Below are 22901 nucleotides of genomic sequence, written 5' to 3' on the forward strand. Positions count from 1 at the left end.
AAATAATGAGACTCTTGAACAAGATGGACTTGAAGGTTCCTTTGGGTTCTGACATTCTATGATCCTGAATAAGGGAAGTGTATATGTTATTTTTTGCCCAGGTAGGTTATGTGTGCCTACATGGGTCTATCTAGATTTGACTTGGAGGGAGGAATGCATAGATAGAGTTTCCTTAATCTTCTCTAAGAGAGACTTTTATTCTAGCCATGAGGGGAAAAAGACTTCAGAAACAGAGGCTGGCTACTCTACTTTCCTCAGAGAAAGGGGATGCTAAGATAGAATTATATCTATTTCCACCTCCCCCCTCAATTCAATATTGTTAGTCAATGGAAAATAATTTTTAGGTTCAAGCTGAGGTACTAATCATCTCTCTCTCTCTCTCTCTCTCTCTCTCTCTCTCTCTCTCTCTCTCTCTCTCTCTCTCTCTCTTTTTGCTGGGCAACAGGGATTAAGTGACTTGCCCAGGGTCACACAGCTAGTAAGTGTCAAGTGTTTGAGGACAGATTTGAACTCAGGTCTTCCTGAATCCAGGACCAGTGCTTTATCCACTGCACCACCTAGCTGCCCCATCATTGTCTTTTAATGAGAAGAGAGTGCCCTAAGCTATATATATATATATATATATATATATATATATATATATATATATATATATATATATACACATATATACATATACATATCCAAGGCTTAACTCCCTTCCCACCAAATGCGAGTTCCAAGTTGAACTCATATAGCAAACAACAAATAAGCCCATTCATCCAAATAAATAGCAAGAAGAGATTAGAGGGAGTATACATATGAGAACATATACAAGACAGCACACTGAGTGAGAGAACTCTCCTACTGGGAGCAAGAAATTTCAGCTTAATGGAGACAGAGAGAGAGGGTCCTAGATTTCGCCCAAGAGGAAATCCCACCAAATCTCTGGTGTAACCTAGAGATAGGGGCATGACTGAGGTGTAATCTCCTTTCCAGGTTGGCTTCTTCAAGTCTTTCCTTTCAGAGACCTCCCCCTAAAGAGAGTCTCAAACCACATGTCTTCTCTTTCAATTCCAGAAGCCAGAAGTCCAGTATCTTTCTTCTCCCAAGTACTCACAAACTCTGCTCCTCATGAAGACACAGAGCATTGAACAATCAATTTTCAATGAAGTCCCCTGCAAATAGGCTTTGAGGCGCATGTTGTTACAGTTAGGAGGCTTTCTAATGGGGGCAAGACCCCTTTGCGCCCAATCTTCTCAGTTCTCCATGGTTTAAACATTAAATTCAATAAGCATTCTACGGTATTTTTTGTTAATTATTAGACCATATGCACCTTGAGAGCAGGGACTGTTTTTTTTTTTTACTTTTATTCTATTCCCATCCCCAGTACATAGCACAGCATATGATACATAGTAGGTGCTTAATAAAGGCTTCTTGATTGACTTTTTTTTTCTTTTGGTGAGGCAATTGGGGTTAAGTGACTTGCCCAAGGTCACACAGCTAGTAAGTGTCAAGTGTCTGAGGCCAGATTTGAATTCAGGTTCTCCTGACTCCAGGGCCCATGCTCTATCCACTGTGCCACCTAGCTGCCCCTTCCTTGATTGACTATTAAATATTTCACCATCTGAGAGTTGCCATTCTATTGTAGCAATACAATATGTAAACAGAGAAGTAAATATGTGCCCAGTATGTGGTGTTGATAACAAATGATCTTTAAGGAAGAATTCATAGGGAAACATCACAGAATATGAGCAAATCTCAGAGAGATATAACTTCAATCTCCTTCTGACAAATTTTGGCTGTATGGCTCTAGGCACAGGGGGGGTCTTAATTTCTCAGTGCCCCCAAACAATTCTCTAAAACTGTAAAGTTATTGTTTGTTTTGTTTTGAGACTGGTTCTCCCTATCTCTCTGAGGCTGGAGGTGCAGGGGTACCCACTGACACTATCCTACTCCTGGTTGTCATGGGAGTTTCGACCTATTCTGTTTTGAGTTTGCCCTTTCTAAGGCAGCTGGATGGCTCACCAAAATGGTGCTGGATTACTGTGAACACTGGTTAGTATTTAGTTCTATTGCAGCTCGGAACTCCAAGACTCGAGTGACCCACCAGCCTTAACCTTCCTGGTAGCAGGGGATTACAGGCCTGCTCCATCACACCCAGCTCTCATTATAAATTAGAGAGCAGCTATTGACTTAAACTAGTAAAGGGAATTCCTTTATCAAGAGTTTCCCAAACCAACAAAATCACGGGTCAGGACCAAGGAGGAGTTTAGGATCAGAGGCAAAGATAATTTGCGCTTAGCAGGGCCAGTAAAGACTTCATAGAAATGGCTTTGGAGAGGGGCAGCTAGGTGGCACAGTGGATAAAGCACTGGCCCTGGATTCAAGAGGACCTGAATTCAAATCCTGCCTCAGACACTTGACACTTACTAGCTATGTGACCCTGGGCAAGTCACTTAAGCCTTATTGCCCTGCCAAAAAAAAATGGCTTTGGAGCTGGACCCTAAAGGATGAGGAAGGATTAATGTTTATTGAATAAATGATGTATCTCCCCTTCTTTTCCAAACTAAAAATCTTGAATTCTTTGGAAACATCTATTTATGGTATAGTCTTCAATAACTACCCTCATAGGCCTTCTCTGGACACATTCCAGCTGGCCAATGTCTATCCTAAAATGTGTACCATGGGGTCCTAGGTACTTGTATGTCTTATCCCTAGGCTGGCACACTACTCTTTGGTCACAGCCCTGCCCAGAGGTTTCTTGTATTCATTATTCAACCATTTGCTGAAACCCACAGCTTTCAGACCTGATGGGCAAGGTAAGACCCTGTTCAGCACAGTCTTGAGAACTGGCACTTCTGGAGATTAGTGATTCTTTCCTGTTGATACTGGAGACAGTATAAGAGATAGGATAGAAGCAAAATTCTACAACCAGGTTGGAACAGCTCCAGTCGAGCAAATGGGGCACCCCCCCCCAAATGACAGCTCAGGAAGCAAAATTTAACAAGATCACAGGTTTAGAGTCAGAAGCAGTGGGGGTGCTTGGGCTGATCATTAAATTTCAGCTTAGCATCTATACTCCAGAAATCAGCAAACACTACAAATCAGGGATTACGTTGCTAATTATACAAACTTGAGAAAGTCATGAATAAAATGTTTATAATGCAAATTAAACTTAGAAATGGCACATGGGACAAGGAAAATAATTTAATGATATAGGTTGAGGATGGAATGGACCAAAGAGAGACTTGGGATAGAGAGACTACTTAGGAAGTCTTTTTTTCTGGAGAACCAGTTTTTATTTACCAGCACACCCCTGACTAGTAGAATCTTTAGATGGTCATTTAGTCTAACCTCCTAATTTTATAGATGAGGAAGCTGAGCCACCGAGGGGCTAAGGGACTTCCACAAGATCACCTAGACCTTGGATGATACAGTGATAAACCTAGAATATGAACTGAAGTCCCATGATAAAGTTTAGCACTCTTCACTGCATCCCCTACCTCCTCCAAGCACTCAGACCAGTATTAACCAGACACACCCTTACCATTCCATCCACCCCAACACACACAGCAACACACCGTGCGAGAATGTGTGAAAAATACAAGCTTATAGACTCACTCCCCAATCTCCCTTTACAATTGATCTGCCATCTTAACAGAAGATAATCCCTAGAGTCTGAGAATGATTTTTGAGCACCAAGATAAAAGACTGCTAGCCCTGGAGTTGAGAGAACCTTGCATCTGGATTCTAGCTGCCTCCCACTAGCTGGGTGTCCCTGTTCAAATACTTTTGCTCCTCTCAGTTTTAGTTCCCTAATTTGTGAAACAGGGTTGAAGCTTGTGCCAAAAGAGACAGAGATGGGGGAACTTCTACTACCTATCTCACAAGCTAATTGTAAGGAACAGGCTTTCTGGGGACAGCTAGGTGGCACAGTGGATAAAGCACCGGCCCTGGATTCAAGAGGACCTGAGTTCAAATCTAGCCTCAGATACTTGACACTTACTAGCTGTGTGACCTTGGGCAAGTCACTTAACCCTCATTGCCCAGCAAAAAAAAGGAACAGGCTTCCTAAATCTAAAGGTGTCCAATGAGATAACTGTCTGGTTTTTTTTATTGATGAACATCTGTTCATTCCTCAATGCCTTAAAGATTTCTCATTCCCATCTCATGTTTTCCATGTAGGTCGTATATGTCCAAGTGCAAAGAGAACTCCAAAGAACAGAAAACCAACTGCCAGCATCTTACCAGACATTGATTCCTATTAATTCCAACTTAATTGAATCATCCATGGGAGATCTGCCCAAAAAAGTCCCAAGAACTTTCAGGCAAAACAATATTCTTTTTTATTGAAAACATTTGTTTTAGCCCAGCTGCAGACCTGGCTCTGTCTCCTAGTTTTCCAATCTATTCATCACATAAACCAGGCATTGACTGATTGCTAGGAGAAGAGGATCCAAAAAAAAAAAAAAAACCATTTCCAAGAGATCTGCACCACCACATTTTCAAAAGAAAAGGCTCTAAACCATTTCCTAATTATTTATCATGAGCCCACCACTTTGGGGAGAAAGAATGTTAAAGGCATTGCATAACATTCTCTAATACCAGTAAATATAGCAGTTTCCAATATCTTTCCATAGTTGATGACTCCCAAACTGAACTTCCTTTCAACATTCAAAATATCCTCCACATCTTACACATTCTCTCTACTTACACAGCTACTTGCCTTCATTCATGCCCTTATTGTCTCCTACCCAGATTATGACAATGGCTTCCAAAGTGTCCTCTCTGTCTCAAGTATCTCCCTGGTCCAATATATCCTCAATCTATCTTGTAAAGTCATTTTCCTTAAGTATACATTGGAGCTTGTCACTTCCCTATCCCACAAACTCCACTGGTTCACTATTTCCTCTAGGATATAATATGAACTACTCTGATAACCTATAAAACTCTGTTTCACGCATAAAACCTTTCACACTCTGGCCCCAATTTACTTTTCCAGCTGTTACACATTACTCTCCCTCCTAGATTCTGTGATCTGGCCAAAATGGCCTTCTCTCTCTTCCTAACATGAGGAACTCCATCTCCTGTCTCTGAATCTGTAATGGCTATCTGCCATGCCTAGAATGCACTCTCTCCTCACCTTTGCTTCATAGAATTCCTCTCTTCCCTCATGACACCGCTCAAACACAAGCCTCTACATAGACACAAAGCCTTTCCTGTTCTCCCAGTTGCCAATGCCTTCTCACCCTAACTTCCCTGTATTGAATTACCAAACATTTATTTGTATTTATTCTTCAGTACAGATTCATATATGGACTTGTTGTCTCCCCAGATAGAATATAACAAGCAAGGATAGTTTCATTTTTTTATTGTGGCACAATGCCGGGTGCTTAGTAAATGATTGTTGATTGACTGCATCATTCCTCCTCAACCCGCTCTTTGTCCTTCCTGAAACCCCAGTTCTTCAATCCCTTTCTCTTCTTCCAGGCCATCACCACTGTTCTGACTTCACTTTCTTGCCTTCACAGTTTTGATCTTATTCTTAGCTCTCTGAACAAAGTATTTTTCTCTAAGTTCTTTTGTCCTTCTTCGACTCTTCCCCTTATAATACCTGATCTTCAATCACCATAACCACCCAGTCTCTCTACTTCTACTTCCAATCTGCTGGATGCTGACAGAGAGATCCATGAAACTGTGATGAGTATGTGCCCTACAAACTAATGATACCTGTTCTTGACTGCTTCCCCAGAAGTACAACAGTCCTTTTCTTTATCTCTCATTTTCTCTTTTTCAAAATGACTCTTCAAAATTTCTGCTCTCTTAAGCACTGCAACTTCATTCCTAGCCAATTTACTTCCTACTTGACTGAGAAGATTCAAGCCATCCTTGTAAATTCCCTCAATTCCCATCTTCTACATCTCAATACATATCTATGTCCTCAACCAAAATCTCTTCCTTTGATCCAATCTCAGAGGACTGACTAACCTTGTTACAGTTAAACCCTCCACTTGTACCACTTGGTCCCATCCTTTCATGTCCAAAGAATCCATTACCTAGTGGCCAGCCTGCTAGAGAACAGCAGATTCATTCTGTCACTAGGACTGTATAAGAAAACTGAAATGGATGAAAAATGTCCATTCTGCAGACTATTTATTCCATGCAGTTGGCTGGTCAATCTGTTGAGTTAGTACTTCAGGACATATATTTTAGGCAGGCACTATAGATGGACAATGAGTTAAGCTCTGAACTGAATAGAAAGACGAGAGTGGGTTGGATTATATTTATGAAATCATACAGTGCTTTTAATGATTCCAAGCTGCTCACTGGCACAAAAGTCTATATTTTTAACACAATCTCCTTGAGATGCTCAGTGGTTATGAATCTAAAAACACCACAATCTCTAAAGACTAAAGTTAGCAGGTGACCCAATGAGCAATGTAGAGGTGCACGTTGGGTGCAGTTAGGTTGCAACATATTCTAAATGATTAAGCTACATTAATGAATGGACCTATAGAACACAATTGGCAGAATGTATAATTGAGAAATTGAGTGAGACAGTCATGTGGCAAGATGGGGAGAAGAGGAATAAGAAAGTCCTCCTTTATGCAATCCCTATATAGCGTGCTTTGTATAGAAACACCATATGTGATGCTATAGTATTTTGAAAACCTTAAAACAGTTTATAAATATTAACTATTATTATTTTTTTATATGCACTACCTACTTTGTGGTTTATATATGTATATATATGTATATATGTGTATATATATATATATGTAACCCAGGTGTCCAACTAAGTCTCAGGCATTTTGTTTGTTGTTGTTTGGACTTAACTCAAGACCACTGGAGAGAATGCTAACACCATGTGCCTTGTGAGGGTGGGATAGCAAGACATTCTTTTTAATTCTTTCTTTGAGAGGACACACATGGTCCTGGACTTTCCTTGGAACCAGTTCCAGATACATGAAGAGATGGAGACAGAATTTGGAAGCTGCAAACATGTAGAAGCTGACTGTGTTGAAGAGCCATGTCTCTGATTTCTGGTTTGTTTCCCCATAGACTTTGGAGAATTTCCCCTTCAATGAGATTGAGGCCACTTCTTGGTTAAACTGAGCACTCATTTTACTCCCATCTAAAGAGTTCGTTCACTCTGTGCATTTTCTGGTATATTCTTTTTTTGTTTTTGTGAGGCAATTGGGGTTAAGTGACTTTCCCAGGGTCACACAGCTGGTAAGTCTCATGGGTCTGAGGCCGGATTTGAACTCAGGTCCTCCTGAATCCAGGGCCAGTGCTCTATCCACTGTGCCACCTAGCTGCCCCATTTTCTGGTATTTTCTAACCTATATATATATATATTTCTAACCTCTCTAATTTCTGTTTGTTGTTTTGCTTGGAGCAATATTTTTCCTTGCTATTTGGTAAAATTGATGTTTAAGGTATGTACCTAAGAATGCTACCTGTGTACTGGTTTGATTTACCAAATCTACAAATTTTTATTCAGAAGAGATTGGAGAAAGGCAGTGGCTTTCTTATGGGGGGAGTAGGACAAATATCACCAGCCCTTGCAAAATTCTTCATTCAAGCCAAGCCTTATCATTTGCATGGGAATGGTCAACATTATGTGTCTGTTCTCTATAACTTCTACCAGTTCCTTTCCAGTTTTGCCAGGCAAAGCACCTAGAGATTATACCTATTGTGCCAGTGAAGATGAGAATTTAAAATAATTTTCTGACTGTATCTCAGATAAGACTGAGAGATTTACATGGCAACAGAGTAAACAAAATGTTAAAAGGACAGAATTAAAAATTTCTAAGCCTTTCACTTTGCTACCTACATGAGCGGGGCTGACTGAATTTATATAACAAAATAAGAATAATAATCTCTGCACTCTACACTAAAGAGCTGCAAAATCCTGGTGGTAGAGAAGAAGCTGCACTTCAAGAGATGATTGCATGAAGCCAACAGAGTGCACTGAGGAGACACCCAGGTGAGAGCAATGTGGCAAAGAGACAAGAAGAGCAAAGAGCTCCAGCTCCATGCACACAGCACCTCATTTGATGATATTACTAGAAGACATTGGTAGTCCTGTAAATATTGGCAGCATAGGATGTTCCTGGCCATATTACTCCCTATATGCCTCTTTGCAAATTTAGACTCTGTCTAGTTTCCTTCCAGCACCAAATCTATAATTCCATAATCCTACATGTTGCCTATTGGCCAGAATGTTGCACTAGTATCCACTAAATGGAAAAAGACTCAGAAGAAAGCCTTCAGGATGTTGGGTCAATCTTCTTTGAAAGATTTAGTGCGCTGGAACAAATGCTGAGTTTGGCATCTGATGACCTGACATTAAATCCTTGCTTTTCCATTTACTACATATGTATCTTTCAGCAAATTGCTTAACCTCTCTGGGCCTTCATTTCTCAATGAGGGGGTCAGGCCAGCTGACCTCTAAGGTCCCTTCTAGCTCTAAGTCTATGATTTTGTAATTCTATGAAATAACACGGACAAGTATCACACAGGCTGAGAAGGCATGGAGAAATTGCCATCTACAGCAACAGAGGGAGCAATTACATCAAAGAGATAAGAAATCCATGGAAGTATTATGCCTTACCAAGACCTAGGGGTGACTTTGGGTTCTTGAAAGCATTGACAACAAAGTACAAGCCCTGGTGAGTCTTATAGGTTTGGAAAAGATTCAGGTATGGCCATGGTAATGTCGTCTAGGAACCAGTCTTAAGTATAGGGAGGTTCGTGACGGGCTTGAATATAGGATGATATATTTTTCAGACATGGAAGCACATGAAGACCATTTAGAGGCTGTGACCTCATTCTCTGAATACTGTTTTTTAAGAAGAGGAGAGAGGCTCATTTTAATTTTTTTTTTTTGTGGGGTGATGAGGGTTAAGTGACTTGCCCAGAATCACACAGCTAATAAGTGTCAAGTGTCTGAGGCCAGATTTGAACTCAGGTCTTCCTGAATCCAGGGCCAATGCTTTTATCCACTGCGCCACCTAGCTGCCCCAGAAACTAATTTTTTTTCTGATGGAAAATACAATCCTGAGAGATAGAGGGTATATACAATGTCTTGGATGAGTTGCTTTTAGGCTTAGAACTTTCATCTGCAAAGTACTGTGAGCTCCTATAACAAATAGTTCTGGATTATCCATGAATTCAGGGATAAGAAAGAGTTGGTGGAATATAAAATAATGCAAAAATCTTTTCTCTTGGGTTTTGAATTGCATAATCACTTATCCACATCCATGGAATTCCACAAGCACACACATTCACAGACACAGTTCATAAATTGACCATTTCCATGCTTTTCCATTGGTTTTCCAATTTTTCCTGTCCTGGCTTTTTGTACATTGCCTGAAATCCAACTGGTTTCCAGATCAATAATCCAATCATGGAAAATTGAGTGTCAGCTCTATTATGTTGAATCACAAAACAATTTGCCTAAAATAATGGAATCTCAGGGGAACTGGGAAATCATGTAACAAACACCATTCTTGAATCAGAATCCCCTCTACAAAATTCCCACCAGGTGGTTATTCTTGGCTTTGGCTTACCTGTAGCACTGAGGCAGCCCATTCTAGTTTTATAACAGTGAGGTGAAATGCAAAATTTATTGACATTTATGAGCTTTGGATTGGGAGACAGGAGAACCAGGTTCTAGGGCCAGCCCTAGAGCCAACACTTACTGTGTAACCTACTGTGTGTAACCCTCAGCAAGCCACTTTCCCCTTGTAAACCTCAATCTCATTTCTAAATTGATTTCTAAGTTCCCTTACCCTTCTAACATTCTATGATTTCATTCACTCCAAGTCACTTGAAACCCCTCCATGTTTGTACTAGGCAAGAATGATTTTACCTCATGAATCCCAAAGTGAGCATAGGAATCAAAGTAGTAATCCCTTGAGGTCATCTCTTCTGGGTTCAGAAGTTTAGACATCTTTCCTCGTCCAGGGCAACTGGGCTGGGTGGATACATGGTGAACACACTGTGCTGGCTTAGGTACCACAACAGGCTGAGGAGGTTGGGAGGGTGCACTGCTGACCTGGAAGCAAAGGGCCTGGTGTTAAACAGAAGCAAAAGATGAGGTGGAAGAAAAAAAGAGGTCCAACCCTTAAGCTCTTCCTTCCTCCTGTCTCCCAGCCCCTTTCCCTGAGCCCTTCCTCCTGGTCCCCCTTCTGTATCCCTAGCCATTATTTTCCAAAAGTATATAAGGGCCATTCTCAATAGAAGAGATGTTTTAAAAGTCTATAACTTCCTCTCCTCCTCCCAAAACCTTGATCATTTAAATTGTCTTTCTCACCTCACTCAAGCTACTATAATCCCGCCTTTCCCAGGGACCCTCAACTGATGGATTCCTACCTAGACAATGGACCTCGTATATCTATTTTCCCCTTTCTCCTCCTCAAAACATACCCTAACTGTTCATTTCCTCCCGTAAAATGTACTGATAGCTGGCCTAGAGATGACATGAATAGTTCAGTATTTACCTAATTTTTCGTGTAATGTTTTCATCCAATTAAATAATTCAGCTTTTATGAATTGCTTACTATATGCAAGGGACTGTGTTAGATATGGGGAACAGAGATGAAAAACAAGACCAGTTATGCCTTCAAAGAATTTACAGTCTATTAGGAAGGATACAATATGACCACAAATAAGTATAATACAAAGTAGAGAGTGACAGGATGAAGGAGAGATCCAAACAACATAAGGCAAGAAAATCTATTTGTGTCTACTTGTAAGTCCTTAGGGGTCAACGACCCAGTCTGTGTAATTACCTTTGTATATGTAGCATATTTGTGTATCCAGCATAATGTTGTGTATAATTAGGAGCTACACTAAGGCTTCTAGGTAATGATAAAAGTGAAGATACAGGTAGTAGTGATGCTGGTGGTCATAATTATAATGGGGATGGGGATGGGAATAGGGATATGGTCATGATGAAGGGGATGATGACACTGAATGAGTAATGGTGACATAATAAGGCTGGTGATGATGAGAGTGGAGATGGTGATGTTTATAAGGATATGGTAAGGCTGATAGTGATTGGATAATGGTGCTGTTGTACTGGTGATGGAAGTCATGAGCATCATGACACTGAGGTTGGGGGGGTGGTTTTGGTAGAGAAGGTGATAAGATCCCTCTTCCTTATTTTACCTCATTTTACTCTGTTGAAATTCAGAGGTGATAGGAGGCGGCTAGGTGGCACAGTGGGTAAAGCACCAGTCCTGGATTCAGGAGTACCTGAGTTCAAATCCGGCCTCAGACACTTGACACTTACTAGCTGTGTGACCTTGGGCAAGTCACTTAACCCCCATTGCCCCACAAAAAAAAAATTTTTTTAATTGAAATTCAGAGGTGAGAAAAGACCTAAAAAATGAGATTCTATTTGCACCTTTGAAGGCCGCATAAGTGACGGGGAAATGTCTGTGAAGTGATTATTTTAGGTAACATCAAGACATTTTCATGGTGAAAAAAAATATATGGCCCTATGTTAATAAAAAGTCTTACTATACATATTTTATTTACAGTTTGGTACACTGAATGGGACTGCTTTTAGATTTGAAACAATTTGGGGGGGGGTGGGACAATGAGGGTTAAGTGACTTGCCCAGGGTCATATAGCTAGCAAGTGTCAAGTGTCTGAGGCGGGCTTTGAACTCGGGTCTTCCTGAATCCAGGACTGGTGCTTTACCCACTGTGCCACCTAGCTGCCCCCAACTTGAGAAATTTTTTAACCAAGATTAGTATAACCTAAGTAATACATGGCATTAAAATGCAGCATAAGATATAATAACAAACATACGATATCTAGTTAGAAATGTAATAGTGATATATTTTAATTCACAATTACATTTAGAAAACCACACTTAGATCACTGATTTGACTGAAATGAATTAATTTGTAGCAAAGGTCTCTTACTAAAAAAAAGTACCAAAGAATGCACAAAATTAATTTTTATTCCACTTTTATATCATATTCCTAGATTTTTCACCAATGTTACATAACAAAAAATAAAACAAACAAAAACCCCAAACAAAAATGAAATCACAATCACCAATGTTATCAAGTAAAGAAACAAATAAATTAGATCTAGCCCCCATCTTCATAGATTGGGCCATAGAGCTCCTGGATACTATGTGCAGTGACTGCCACTATACTGCTTTGGACACTTCTTCCCAGTGTAGGGTTCAGAAAATGAAGTTCAGAGTAGGTAACAGAACCTAAGGAAAAGGGTCTGGGTCTCTACTCTAAAAAAATTCCCACAGCCTCACATTTCTACATTTATTTGTCTTCTTTCTTTGCAAAGTGATCATCTGAATTGCATGGTATTGAAAGCACTGGTCTTGGAGTTGGAAGACATAGATTCAAATCCTGACCCTTTGTGACTCTGGAAAAGTCACATAACTTCTTTTTTGTTCAATTCCTCATATGCAAAATGGAGGTGATATTATTTGCATCGGGGGGCAACATGGTATAGCAGAAATAGCAATGAACTTAAAATGCAGAAATGCGACCATGGGTGAATCATATACCTCTCAGGGCACCAGTCAACCATCTAAAACTGTAATTTACAAAAGAAGTTGTCCTTCTATTTTGGAGGAGGGAATTTCCATACCAGGATAATTATCAGTGAGAAAAAAATATTCATTTTAATACAAGACACATGTATAGTTTTCCCCTTTTAGAAACTGTCTTCTTTCAAGATGTTTTACAAGAAGCTAGCTTCATAGGCATTGCAATTGCACACGACAAAATTCAGGTACATTGGTCTGTGTATCCTAAATGGATAATATGTTCAGAAGAATATAGTTTTTAATTTAACAATAGGTGGTCCTGTTGAATGTCAGTCACAGACTTTAGCTCAACCACAGGCTGGGCATTCTACAAAGTATAGAAGCTTTAGTCTTGGCAGTGAAGGAGGGAAGTATGGGTATCTATAGGCTGAATACCCTCTGATGCCCAGTAGGCAGAATGATGCCATTGGGCTGGTGGCTCAAGTAAATCACTTCCTGGTGTTCCACTCAGGTATCACACCTCCTTGCTTTATTCAGCAAACATGAGACTGACTTAAAGAAAGCTTATGAAAACATCACAAAAGGGACCATACATTGTCATATGGGGGCTGGTTTGGGACTGTCTATTTGCTTGTTTTTGAAGATCTAAAATTCCCTGTCCCAGCGTTGTAGGTGTCAAATGTGGGAATGTAATTCCTGTGCATTTAAAAACCTTTTCTTAAAAGTTTTTGAGGGTCAGCTAGGTGGCACAGTGGGTAGAGCACCAGCCCTGGAGTCAGGAGTACCTGAGTTCAAATCCGGCCTCAGACACTTGACACTTACTAGCTGTGTGACCCTGGGCAAGTCACTTAACCCCAATTGCCTCATTAAAAAAAAAAAGTTTTTGAGCTGATGGATATTTTCTTTCTAAATGAATTTTATTTTGTGTTTTCTCCCTTGAATTTCTTTTATCAATCAATCAACAAGTATTTGTTAAGTACCTCTTATATATCAAAAATTATGCTGGGTACTAGGGATATAAATACCAAAAAAAAATCCTTACAAGGATCTTATATACTAATGGGAGAGAAAAATATGTATGAAAATATATACATCATAAGTATAAAGTGAATAAATATAAATGTGCTTAATTTATTTATATATAAAATAATGTGGGAGAGAGAGAAATTGGGGGGAAGAGGAAATATGTTCTCCAAGGCATCATGCAGAAGATAAGCTTGAGCTGGGTCTTTTTTTTTTTTGGTGAGGCTGGATTTGAACTCAGGTCCTCCTGAATCCAGGGCTGGTGCTCTATCCACTGTGCCACCTAGCTGCCCCTTGAGCTGGGTCTTAAAGGAAAACAGGGTCTCTCTGAGACAGAGGTAAGAAGGAGGTTCATTCCAGGCATTTGGGGTAAAAGATAGAGAAGAAGGAGATGGAATAACCTGTGTGGGGAACAAGGCAAAGGCCAGTTTGGTTGGATTTTAGAGTATGGGAAGTAGAGTAATGGAAAGATAGGTTCTGGACCAGTTGAGTAGGAATTTAAAAGCTAAAAATAGTTCATGTTTTATCCTAAAGGCAATAAAAAGCCACTAGAGTATGATTTTAGAGCATTTTCTTGTTTCTTCCCTGGAATTGTTTCTTTACGATCTAGATTATATATTTTTAAATTTCATTTTCCCACATGGGATTTTCCACTCTTGTAACTGACCCACTGTATTCCCCAGGATCCCAAAGGAATTGTGCTTGTGGATGTTATTGATTATGAATGCATTATGCCCATTGCCTACAGTAAAATTGCACTGTTGGCCTTTATCACTTCTTGGAGTTATGTACCATTGACAGCATCTTTGCTTATTTGCATGTAACAATGAATTCATTCTTATTGCTTGCTTTTTTGTATGCTAATTTTTGGTTCATGCTGTTATTGTCATCTGAACTCGAATATCCATTTCACCATTTGGTTCTTTGCTTTTGTATTATTGATTTGCTGAACAACATTTTAAGTGAAATTTGAACAAAATGGAGACCAAAATTTTGGAAAAGTGATGTGAAGCAATGGATATGGAACCATGAAGGTATTTTATTCCTAAAAAAAAAAAACCCTAAGTATAAAAATAAGGATATTATAAAAACACCAAAAAGAGCTATGAATGACTTGTATAGATGTACAGAGGTCAATAACCACTTCTAACTGGGAAACCTCCCAATCTGGTTTTGTGTGAATTACCAGACAGGAGATCACTCAGAAATTCCTGATACAGTGATCACTTGATCTCAACCTGAAGAAGATGCAGTGATTTTAAAAGTTGTGAATTTTTTTTAAATGGCCATAATAGATCTGCCTGTGGACAAGCTGAAAAGCATGATTAAATTGGCAAAAGAAGCTCCTCTCCCAGATAGTACTGGGTTTAGATCATCTGCTTCAGGGAAGAAATGCCAGTAAAAGTTATGCCGCCAAATTACTTCATGACTGGCAAGCTTCTAAGTCAGGAAAAATGGGTTGCCTTCTGGAAAGCATTAAAGGGCTTCCTTGTACATTTCTGCAGAGTCTAAAGACCACAAGTCATAGCATCATATGGCAGCCACATTTGTGAAGATGAGGACACTTTGACTGTGGTCAGAGAGCACAGGAGGCATAGTATAGGATCAGACATCTATAGCTCAAAGGAAATTTACAGGTCATCCAATCTAAAACCCTTCACTTTACATTGAAACCCAGGTGAAAGATTAAGTGACTTACCCAAGGCCACATAGATGGTAATTAACAAAAACAGAATTTTAACTCAAGTCCAGTGACTCCAAATTCAACGCTCTTTCACCTGTAATAAGTAGGATTCCATATAATTTTGGTGGAGTCAGTTAGTTGTATCTGACTCTACATTGACTCCATTTGAGATTTTCTTAGCAAAAATACTGGAGTAGTTATAATTTCCTTTTCCAGCTCATTTTACAGAGGAGGAAACTGAGGCAAACAGGATTAAGTGATTTGCCCAGAGTCAAGAAACTAGTGTCTGAGACCTAATTTGAACCTAACTTCCTCTTGACTCCAGTGGAAGCTGGTTGGCAAAGTGGTTAGAGCACTGGACCTGGGAAAGTGTATGACCCTAGTGCAAGTCAACCCCAATTGCCTAAAAACAAAACAAAACAAATCCCTCAGAACCAGCATTCTATCCATTGAGGTACCTAGCTGCCCCTCCAGATTGGCAAAAAGGTGAGAGGCCTTCTTACTTTGTGGTACTTGTGGAGTTTAATAATAGAGCTGGGGGGCAGCTAGGTGGTGCAGTGGATAGAGCACCGGCCCTGGATTCAGGAGGACCTGAGTTCAAAACTGGCCTCAGACACTTAACACTTACTAGCTGTGTGACCCTGGGCAAGTCACTTAACCCCAGTTGCCTCACTAAAAAAAAATAGAGCTGGGTAGAAATAGAAGCAATACAACCTGATTAAGCAGACAGAACCAGATTGGGTTAAATGATAAAAGGTCAGCATAAATGATTGCTGTTGATAACCAAATTATGAGTAAGTGCTGAAGAGGATGAAACTGTATAAGAAATGGACGCAACATATGAAGAGTGGTGAAACTCAGGAAAAATCCCATTTCAACTAACCTCAGGCTTGCAAGGTAAGACTTATATCTTGGACTGCACTATTTCTCACCCCCTATCAGTTGCCAGGGCCTGTCAATTTTACCTTTGCAACACCTCTCCTATATGCCCCCTTCTCTCCTCTGGCACTGCCAGCACTCTGGCCCTCATTCCCTCACATCTGCATTATTTCAATAGCCTACAGGTGGGTCTGCCTGCCTCAAGTGTCTTCTCACTCCAATTCACCCTCTATTCTATATGTGATTTTCCCAAAACACAAGTCTGATGTCACCCTCCCCCCTCCCCTATTCAATAAACTCCAGTGGTTCCCTTTTGTCTCCATGATAAAATGCAAAGTGCTCTATTTGGCCTTCAAAGCCCTTTAGAACTTAGCCCCTCCGACCTTTCCAGTCTTCTTACACCTTAATCCCTGGCATGTACACTTTGCAGGGATACTAGCCTCCCGACTATTCCACCAATGACATTTTCTCCGGCTATCCCCCATCCCTAGAATTCTCTCCTTTCTCTACTCAGGCTACTGACCTCCCTGGCTTCCTTTAAGAAATCCTGCCTAAAATCCCACCTTTTCTAGGAAGTCTTCCCCAAACCCTCTTAATTCCAGTGCCTTTCCTCTGTTAATTATTTCATATTTATCCTGTATCTAGCTTGTTTTGCATATATCCATTTTCATGTTGTCTCCCCCATTAGACTGTAAGCTCTTTGATGGCAAGGACTATCTTTTCCCTTTTTTGTAACCCCAGCACTTAGCACAGTGCCTGGTACATAGTAAATACTTAATAAATGCTTATTGATTGAATCATACTAGAATGCCGTCTCACATATGGTACACAGAATCAAGAAAAAGGACAGCCACTTTCCACCACAAGGAAAGATAACCAAGACATGAAGTCATGAGTTTACAGAAAACCTGTTGAAAAATAGAATCTTGGAGGGGCAGCTAGGTGGCACAGTGGATAAAGTACAGGCTCTAGAGTCAGGAGTACTTGAGTTCAAATCCGGCCTCAGACACTTGACACTTAACTAGCTGTGTGACCCTGGGCAAGTCACTTAAACCCCCTTTGCCCTGCCAAAAAAAAAAAAAAGAAATTAAAAAAAAGAAAAATAGAATCTTGGGTAAAATGATTCCCCTTGGGAAATCATTTGTGTAGGTAATGAATTTGAAGACCACAACTCACAGCAGCCTGATTCAAGAGCACCACTTGGAATGGGAAACTAGACTTAGACCATACTGTGTTAGTTAATTTTAATGATTGGAACAAAATGAAATGCTCATAGATCATTCAACAGTTAATGAAAAAAATTTACATCATTATAGAAAGGTTAGTGATAGAAAGAATATTCAATAAGATTAGTTGTTGTTGTTTGTCCTTCATCCTCAAAGAGGATCTTGATATCAGGGTGATGTCATGACTTACAGTTAACTGGATTTAAGTGAGGGAGGGCTGTGTAAGGTCACCAACTTCACTCTCTCTTCCAGAGCCATCTGGGTCCAGTGTCAAGATATACATCAGGACAACTGGAGATGGCCCTGGATGTTTAAGGTAATTGGGGTTATGTGACTTGCCCAGAGTCGAATAGCTAGCTAGTAAACGTCTGAAGTGAGATTTGAATTCAGGTCCTCTTGACTCCAGGGCCAGTGCTCTGTCTACTGTGCCACCTAGCTGCCCCAAGGATAGTGGAGATCTTCGCTTCAGCAGATATAGCGCCCCCTCACATACATGTGGAAAAATAGAAAAAAAATAATCTGGTCAACCAGGGTACATTATGGTGATTCTTGCATTGTGTGGGGACCAATTTTTAATTGGGGACTGCTAGCTAAGCGGCTCGCCGCAATATTGGGGCAAGGAAGGAGACCAGCAGTCTCCCTCAAAAGAGAACAAGATTTATTTTAACAAGAAGGCACTCAAAAAAAACAAAACAAAACAAAACACAAACAGGATCAGTAGGAACAAGGGAAAGGAAATAAAATGGGGAAAGGGAAATTATAATACCTGAAAAAATACCACCACCCAGCAATCAGCAGAAAATACGCAGCAAAACGCCTGTTGCTTTCCAGCTTCCACCTAGAATGCCCAATCCTCCTCCCGCAAACCTAGAAACTCCTCACACAGCCCCAGCCAATGGGATGGCCGCTCTGACAGTCACATGACTGCCCTCACTAGGTTTCCATTCATTATAATTTTGCCAGGCCCATGTAGGCGTCAGCAAGTGGTGATGACGTGAGGTGCCAGAGCCCTGGCAAGGGCTACAACCAGTGGGTGAAGCACCTTGCGGTTTGCGGAGCCCCAGGCCAGTGCTCACTGAGGCATAAAAACCTCAAATAACAATTAATTCTTTACAATTGTTATCCTTTTCCAAGTGTGAAAGTCCTTGACTTCATGTAGGTGGTCCTTTGTAAACCCTTAGGTGACCAGAAAGCCGTGCCAATATGAGGCTACCAGGAAGCTATGTCCAGGGAAGCACAATTTGAGCTTTAGTCCCAGGAACAGTTTTGTCACCTTTCAGAGGAAAAAAAATAGCAAAACTCATGTATGGACAGCTAGGTGGTACAGTAGATAGAGTATCAGGTCTGGAGTCAGGAAGACTTATCTTCATGAGTTTAAACCTGGGCTCAGATACTTGTGTGGTCCTAGGCAATTCACTTAACCCTGCTTGTCTTCATTTCCTTATCTGTAAAATGAGCTGGAGAAGGAAATGGCAAACCACACCAGTATCTTTGCCAAGAAAACCCCAAATGGGGTCATGAAGAGTCAAACACAACTGAAACAACTGAACTCCAACAACAATATGTGCAAAGCATACCACCAGCAGAATATGTCCAGAGAAATAGAATTTTCTTATGTTACAGCTAGAGTCTAGATGGCCATCCATGTGTTGGATACTCTTGGGAAGTGAATGATGATTTTTTTCTCTGGCAAAAATTGCTGGACCATCTTTAAAAAATGAATGAGGGTGCAGCCAGGTGGTGCATTGGATAAAGCGCCGGCCCCAGATTCAGGAGGACCTGAGTTCAAATCCAGGCTCAGACACGTGACACACACTAGCTGTGTGACCCTGGGCAAGTCACTTAACCCTCATTGCCCTGCAAAAAAAATGAATGAGGTCAGGGGTAGTAGTTACCCATTTAAATCAGGAGTTTCGGGCTATTGGCATTAACTCATAAGTATATATTTGCCAGAGGGCTCTGTCATGGACCCTATTCTCTCGTTACTGTTTCTTTGTGACCTCATCAGTTTCTAGGGATTCAGCAATCATCTCTCCATAGTTGACTATAAGATGTATATGTCCAGCCTTCACGTTCTCTCTCCATGCTCAAGTCCCACATTACTAACTGTCTATAGGACATTTCAAACTGGATGTGTTATAGACATCTATGGGAGGAGCAATACCTACTAAAATCCTTGCAATCTAAGCCAGGTTGGCTTTTTCCCTAAAAGGCTTGAGTTTTAATTGACCCATGGGACTGGTTGGGACAATTGTACTTCTCTGATCACCTGTTTAAAACGAGATGTTGGAGTCTTCTCAAGCTTGACACACTCTTGATCAGATACTCACCATCATGGCAAATTCAAAGGACTTTTGCCTGATTGAATAAATGATGTATCTTTGCTGAATGCCTTTTCATTGCCATTTTAAGTAAACTTCCTTTTGTTGATTGTTAGGCAGTTTATTAGTGCCTCATTGGTTCCAACCCTGTACCTAAATCACCAGAACTGGCCTGAGTCAAGACTGGTCCAAAACAACAGCTCAAATTTAATATATCCAAAACAGAATTTATCATCTTTCCTCTAAATACAACCTCCTTCTGACCTTCCCTATTATTTTTCAGGACCCTGAAATCTTTCCTTCCAGTCATCCAAGTTTGCAGTCTCATGTGTCACCTTCAACACTTCATTCTCCCTCCATCCACACATATAAGCAGTTGTCAGGTCATGTATATAATAATAATGATGATAGCTAACATTTCTATAGGACTTACTATATGCCAGGCACTATGCCAAGTTATTCACAATTATTATCTCGTTTGATCCTCAGAATAACTGTGGGAGGTAAATTTACAGATGAGGAAACTGAGGCAAACAGAAGTTAAGTGATTTCTCCAGGGTCACACAGCTAGGAAGTGTCTGAGGCCAAATTTGAGCTCAGGACTTCCTGACTCCAATCTCAGCATTCTATTCACTGAACCATGTACCTACCTCCATAACATTTTTTTCATCTTTCCCTTTTCCTCCACTCACATCATAAACACCCTAGTTCAAGCCCTCATAACCTCTAGATTAGATGATTTCAATAGCCTAAGTGGTGTCCATGCCTTCAAGTATCTGCCCTCTATAATTCATTCTCTTCAGAGATCTGACCATGTCATTTCCCTGCTCAATAAATACCAATGGCTCCCTATTACTTCTAGGACCAAATACAAATTCCTCCTTCATATTATACCAAGAATTCAAGGTATCATGAACAATCTGCTAGGTAACCAGTGGCTTTCTGTATTGAATTTGTAGAGTGGATACTATCAGATCCTTACAGAAGTGGAAGACAAAGAAAGATAAATCAGCTTTCATCTACCCAGATGGATTTTACCAGTTTCGAGTGTATGCCCTATAATGCATCTTGGCTTCTGACACTTTTCAATAATTTATGTAGACATGAACTACATGGAAATATTAGTGTATGTAGATAAATTAATTGTCTTTGAAAAGACTGATCGAAATTTTGCATCAGTTAGAAAATGCTGCTTTAAAGCTGTGAATTGACAAGCGCTAGTTTCACAGAAGTTGTGGCGAGTATCTACATCATGTAGTATCTCATCAAGGAGTGAGCACAAAGCCAAAGAGAAAAAATAGAAGTATTCACCAATTGGTCACACCTAAAGAAGCTTCAAAACCTTAAAGCTTCCAGGATTTGGTCATTATCACAAATTTGTAAAGAACCAAGGTACCCTTACCAAGCCATTGAATGAACTCACTGGGTGCATGATTGAGAAGAATTAGAGCAGAAGGACAAGTCAGTTTGCCCTGAACCCTATGAAAACGTTTGACTCCTAAATGTGAACGAGCTTTTGAGAATAAGATCAACTGCATTACCCATGTAGTAATGCTGGGCTATACAGATCTAGGTAAATCTTGTGTCTTGCATTTAGATGCTAGCCTAGAAAGTTTAGAGAGAGTTTGCATCAAGAAAGCAATGGTCATCAGAAACCAACTGCATTTGCCAGCATACATATTGACAAAAACTAGAGTTTTTGGCTTAGAAGTAGGTTCTTACTGAGCTAGGGCTGTTACTCCCTATGTATGGAGATAACTTTCAAGTATTTACAGACAACAATCCACTGACCTATATTTTGACCAGTGACAGACTGAATGCTGCTTACCAGAAACAGGTAGCAATAATATCCAGCTATAATTTCAGGATAAACTATTGGCCAGGATGGGAGAACAGGGCCAATGTAGAAATAATAATGACTATCTGTGTTATCCAACAATTTGAACCATACTCAAATGAAAGCAGAGCTGGGAGTTTGGTCCTTCCACCAGACAATTTGCCAGTAGCATACATGAACCTTGTTCCACTTAACATACCCTCTTTTGTCCAGTTGTTCTTTGTATGATTGTTATCAAGAGCAAATGACCACTGAAATACCTTGAAAAGTGGTACAAGTGAAAAAGCACCTGAGGAACTCAAGTTTCATTTCCCCAAAAAGCACCATACTATTGAATTTAAAATTTTTTGTTTTTGTTTTTGTTTTTGCTGGGCAATGAGGGTTAAGTGACTTGCCCAGGGTCACACGGCTAGTAAGTGTCAAGTGTCTGAGGCCAGATTTGAACTCAGGTACTCCTGAATCCAGGGCTGCTGCTTTATCCACTGTGCCACTTAGCTGCCCCCAGCACCATACTATTGAGATGATAGTTGGAGTTGTGGAAAGAATGTGGAGCTGTTTGATGGATTGATACATCAGATTACAACTGATCTATACACGGTCTAGAGTAGTGGGAGATTGGAACTCAGAGGCAGCTCCTTTTCTGCCTAATCCTTCAGCTAGAGAGACCCATAGGAAATAGATATGGCATTTGAGACTACCAGCAGGTATTGGTCAGGCTTCTCCCTGCCCAGCTGAGTTCCCATGAATGAGACCCTTCCCCATCCTAGGCTGATATGTAGACTGTAAAACTAGGACTCTTAACTTCTTTTAATTTATTCTTTCCTGTTTTAGGTGAAGGAGACTGGGGAGCCCTTGGGTCCCTACAGTGATAAATTGCTGTGATGGGGAAGCACTGGATACATTTTGAGTTTCAAAAGGTCAAGCTAGAGGAGGGCAGATAGATGGCACAGTGGATAAAGCACCAGCCCTGGAGTCAGGAGGACCTGAGTTCAAATCCGACCTTAGACACTGGCCATGAGCATCACTTAACCCTATTTGCCCCATAAAAAAAGGTCAAGCTAGTGAACCACCAGAATGGCAGTTGGGTCTGTGCCAGGATTTGTCAGAAGTCAGTGAGGAGTAAAATACTAACCAACTTTCTTGACCTAGCCAAGCCGGAACAGAGGATGCATTTGGAAGTTAATGAGGCAAATGCTATACAGAAATTGGGCTAAGTTTGAACCCACTCTCCCCAGGGAATAAGGTGATATAAGGGAAAGGGAATCATAAGTGTTTGGGATTAATGTTGGTACTTCCGGTCCTGCTATATCTGTAAATATCTCCTTGTCAGAAACAGACAGAGATCAAGAGATAGAGAGACAGAGACCAAAAGTGATGGAGAGAGAATACTAATATCCAGCCTGGGTCAGTA

The 22901-nt window shown here is 40.4% G+C and overlaps 1 protein-coding gene across 5 annotated transcripts in view; it reads right to left on the reverse strand.

Annotated features, from left to right (window-relative positions):
* The window catches only part of PRMT8 (protein arginine methyltransferase 8), a 172204-nt gene that overhangs the window by 104354 nt on the left and 44949 nt on the right, over window positions 1-22901 (reverse strand). For all 5 annotated transcript variants that reach the window (XM_043969036.1, XM_043969035.1, XM_043969038.1 and 2 more), the window contains one exon: window positions 9860-10045. In XM_043969036.1, the coding sequence (XP_043824971.1) occupies window positions 9860-10045 (186 nt within the window). The remainder of the gene's footprint in view (window positions 1-9859; window positions 10046-22901) is intronic.

Source organism: Dromiciops gliroides, chromosome 5 (assembly GCF_019393635.1).
Source record: "Dromiciops gliroides isolate mDroGli1 chromosome 5, mDroGli1.pri, whole genome shotgun sequence".
Lineage (NCBI taxonomy): Eukaryota > Metazoa > Chordata > Mammalia > Microbiotheria > Microbiotheriidae > Dromiciops > Dromiciops gliroides.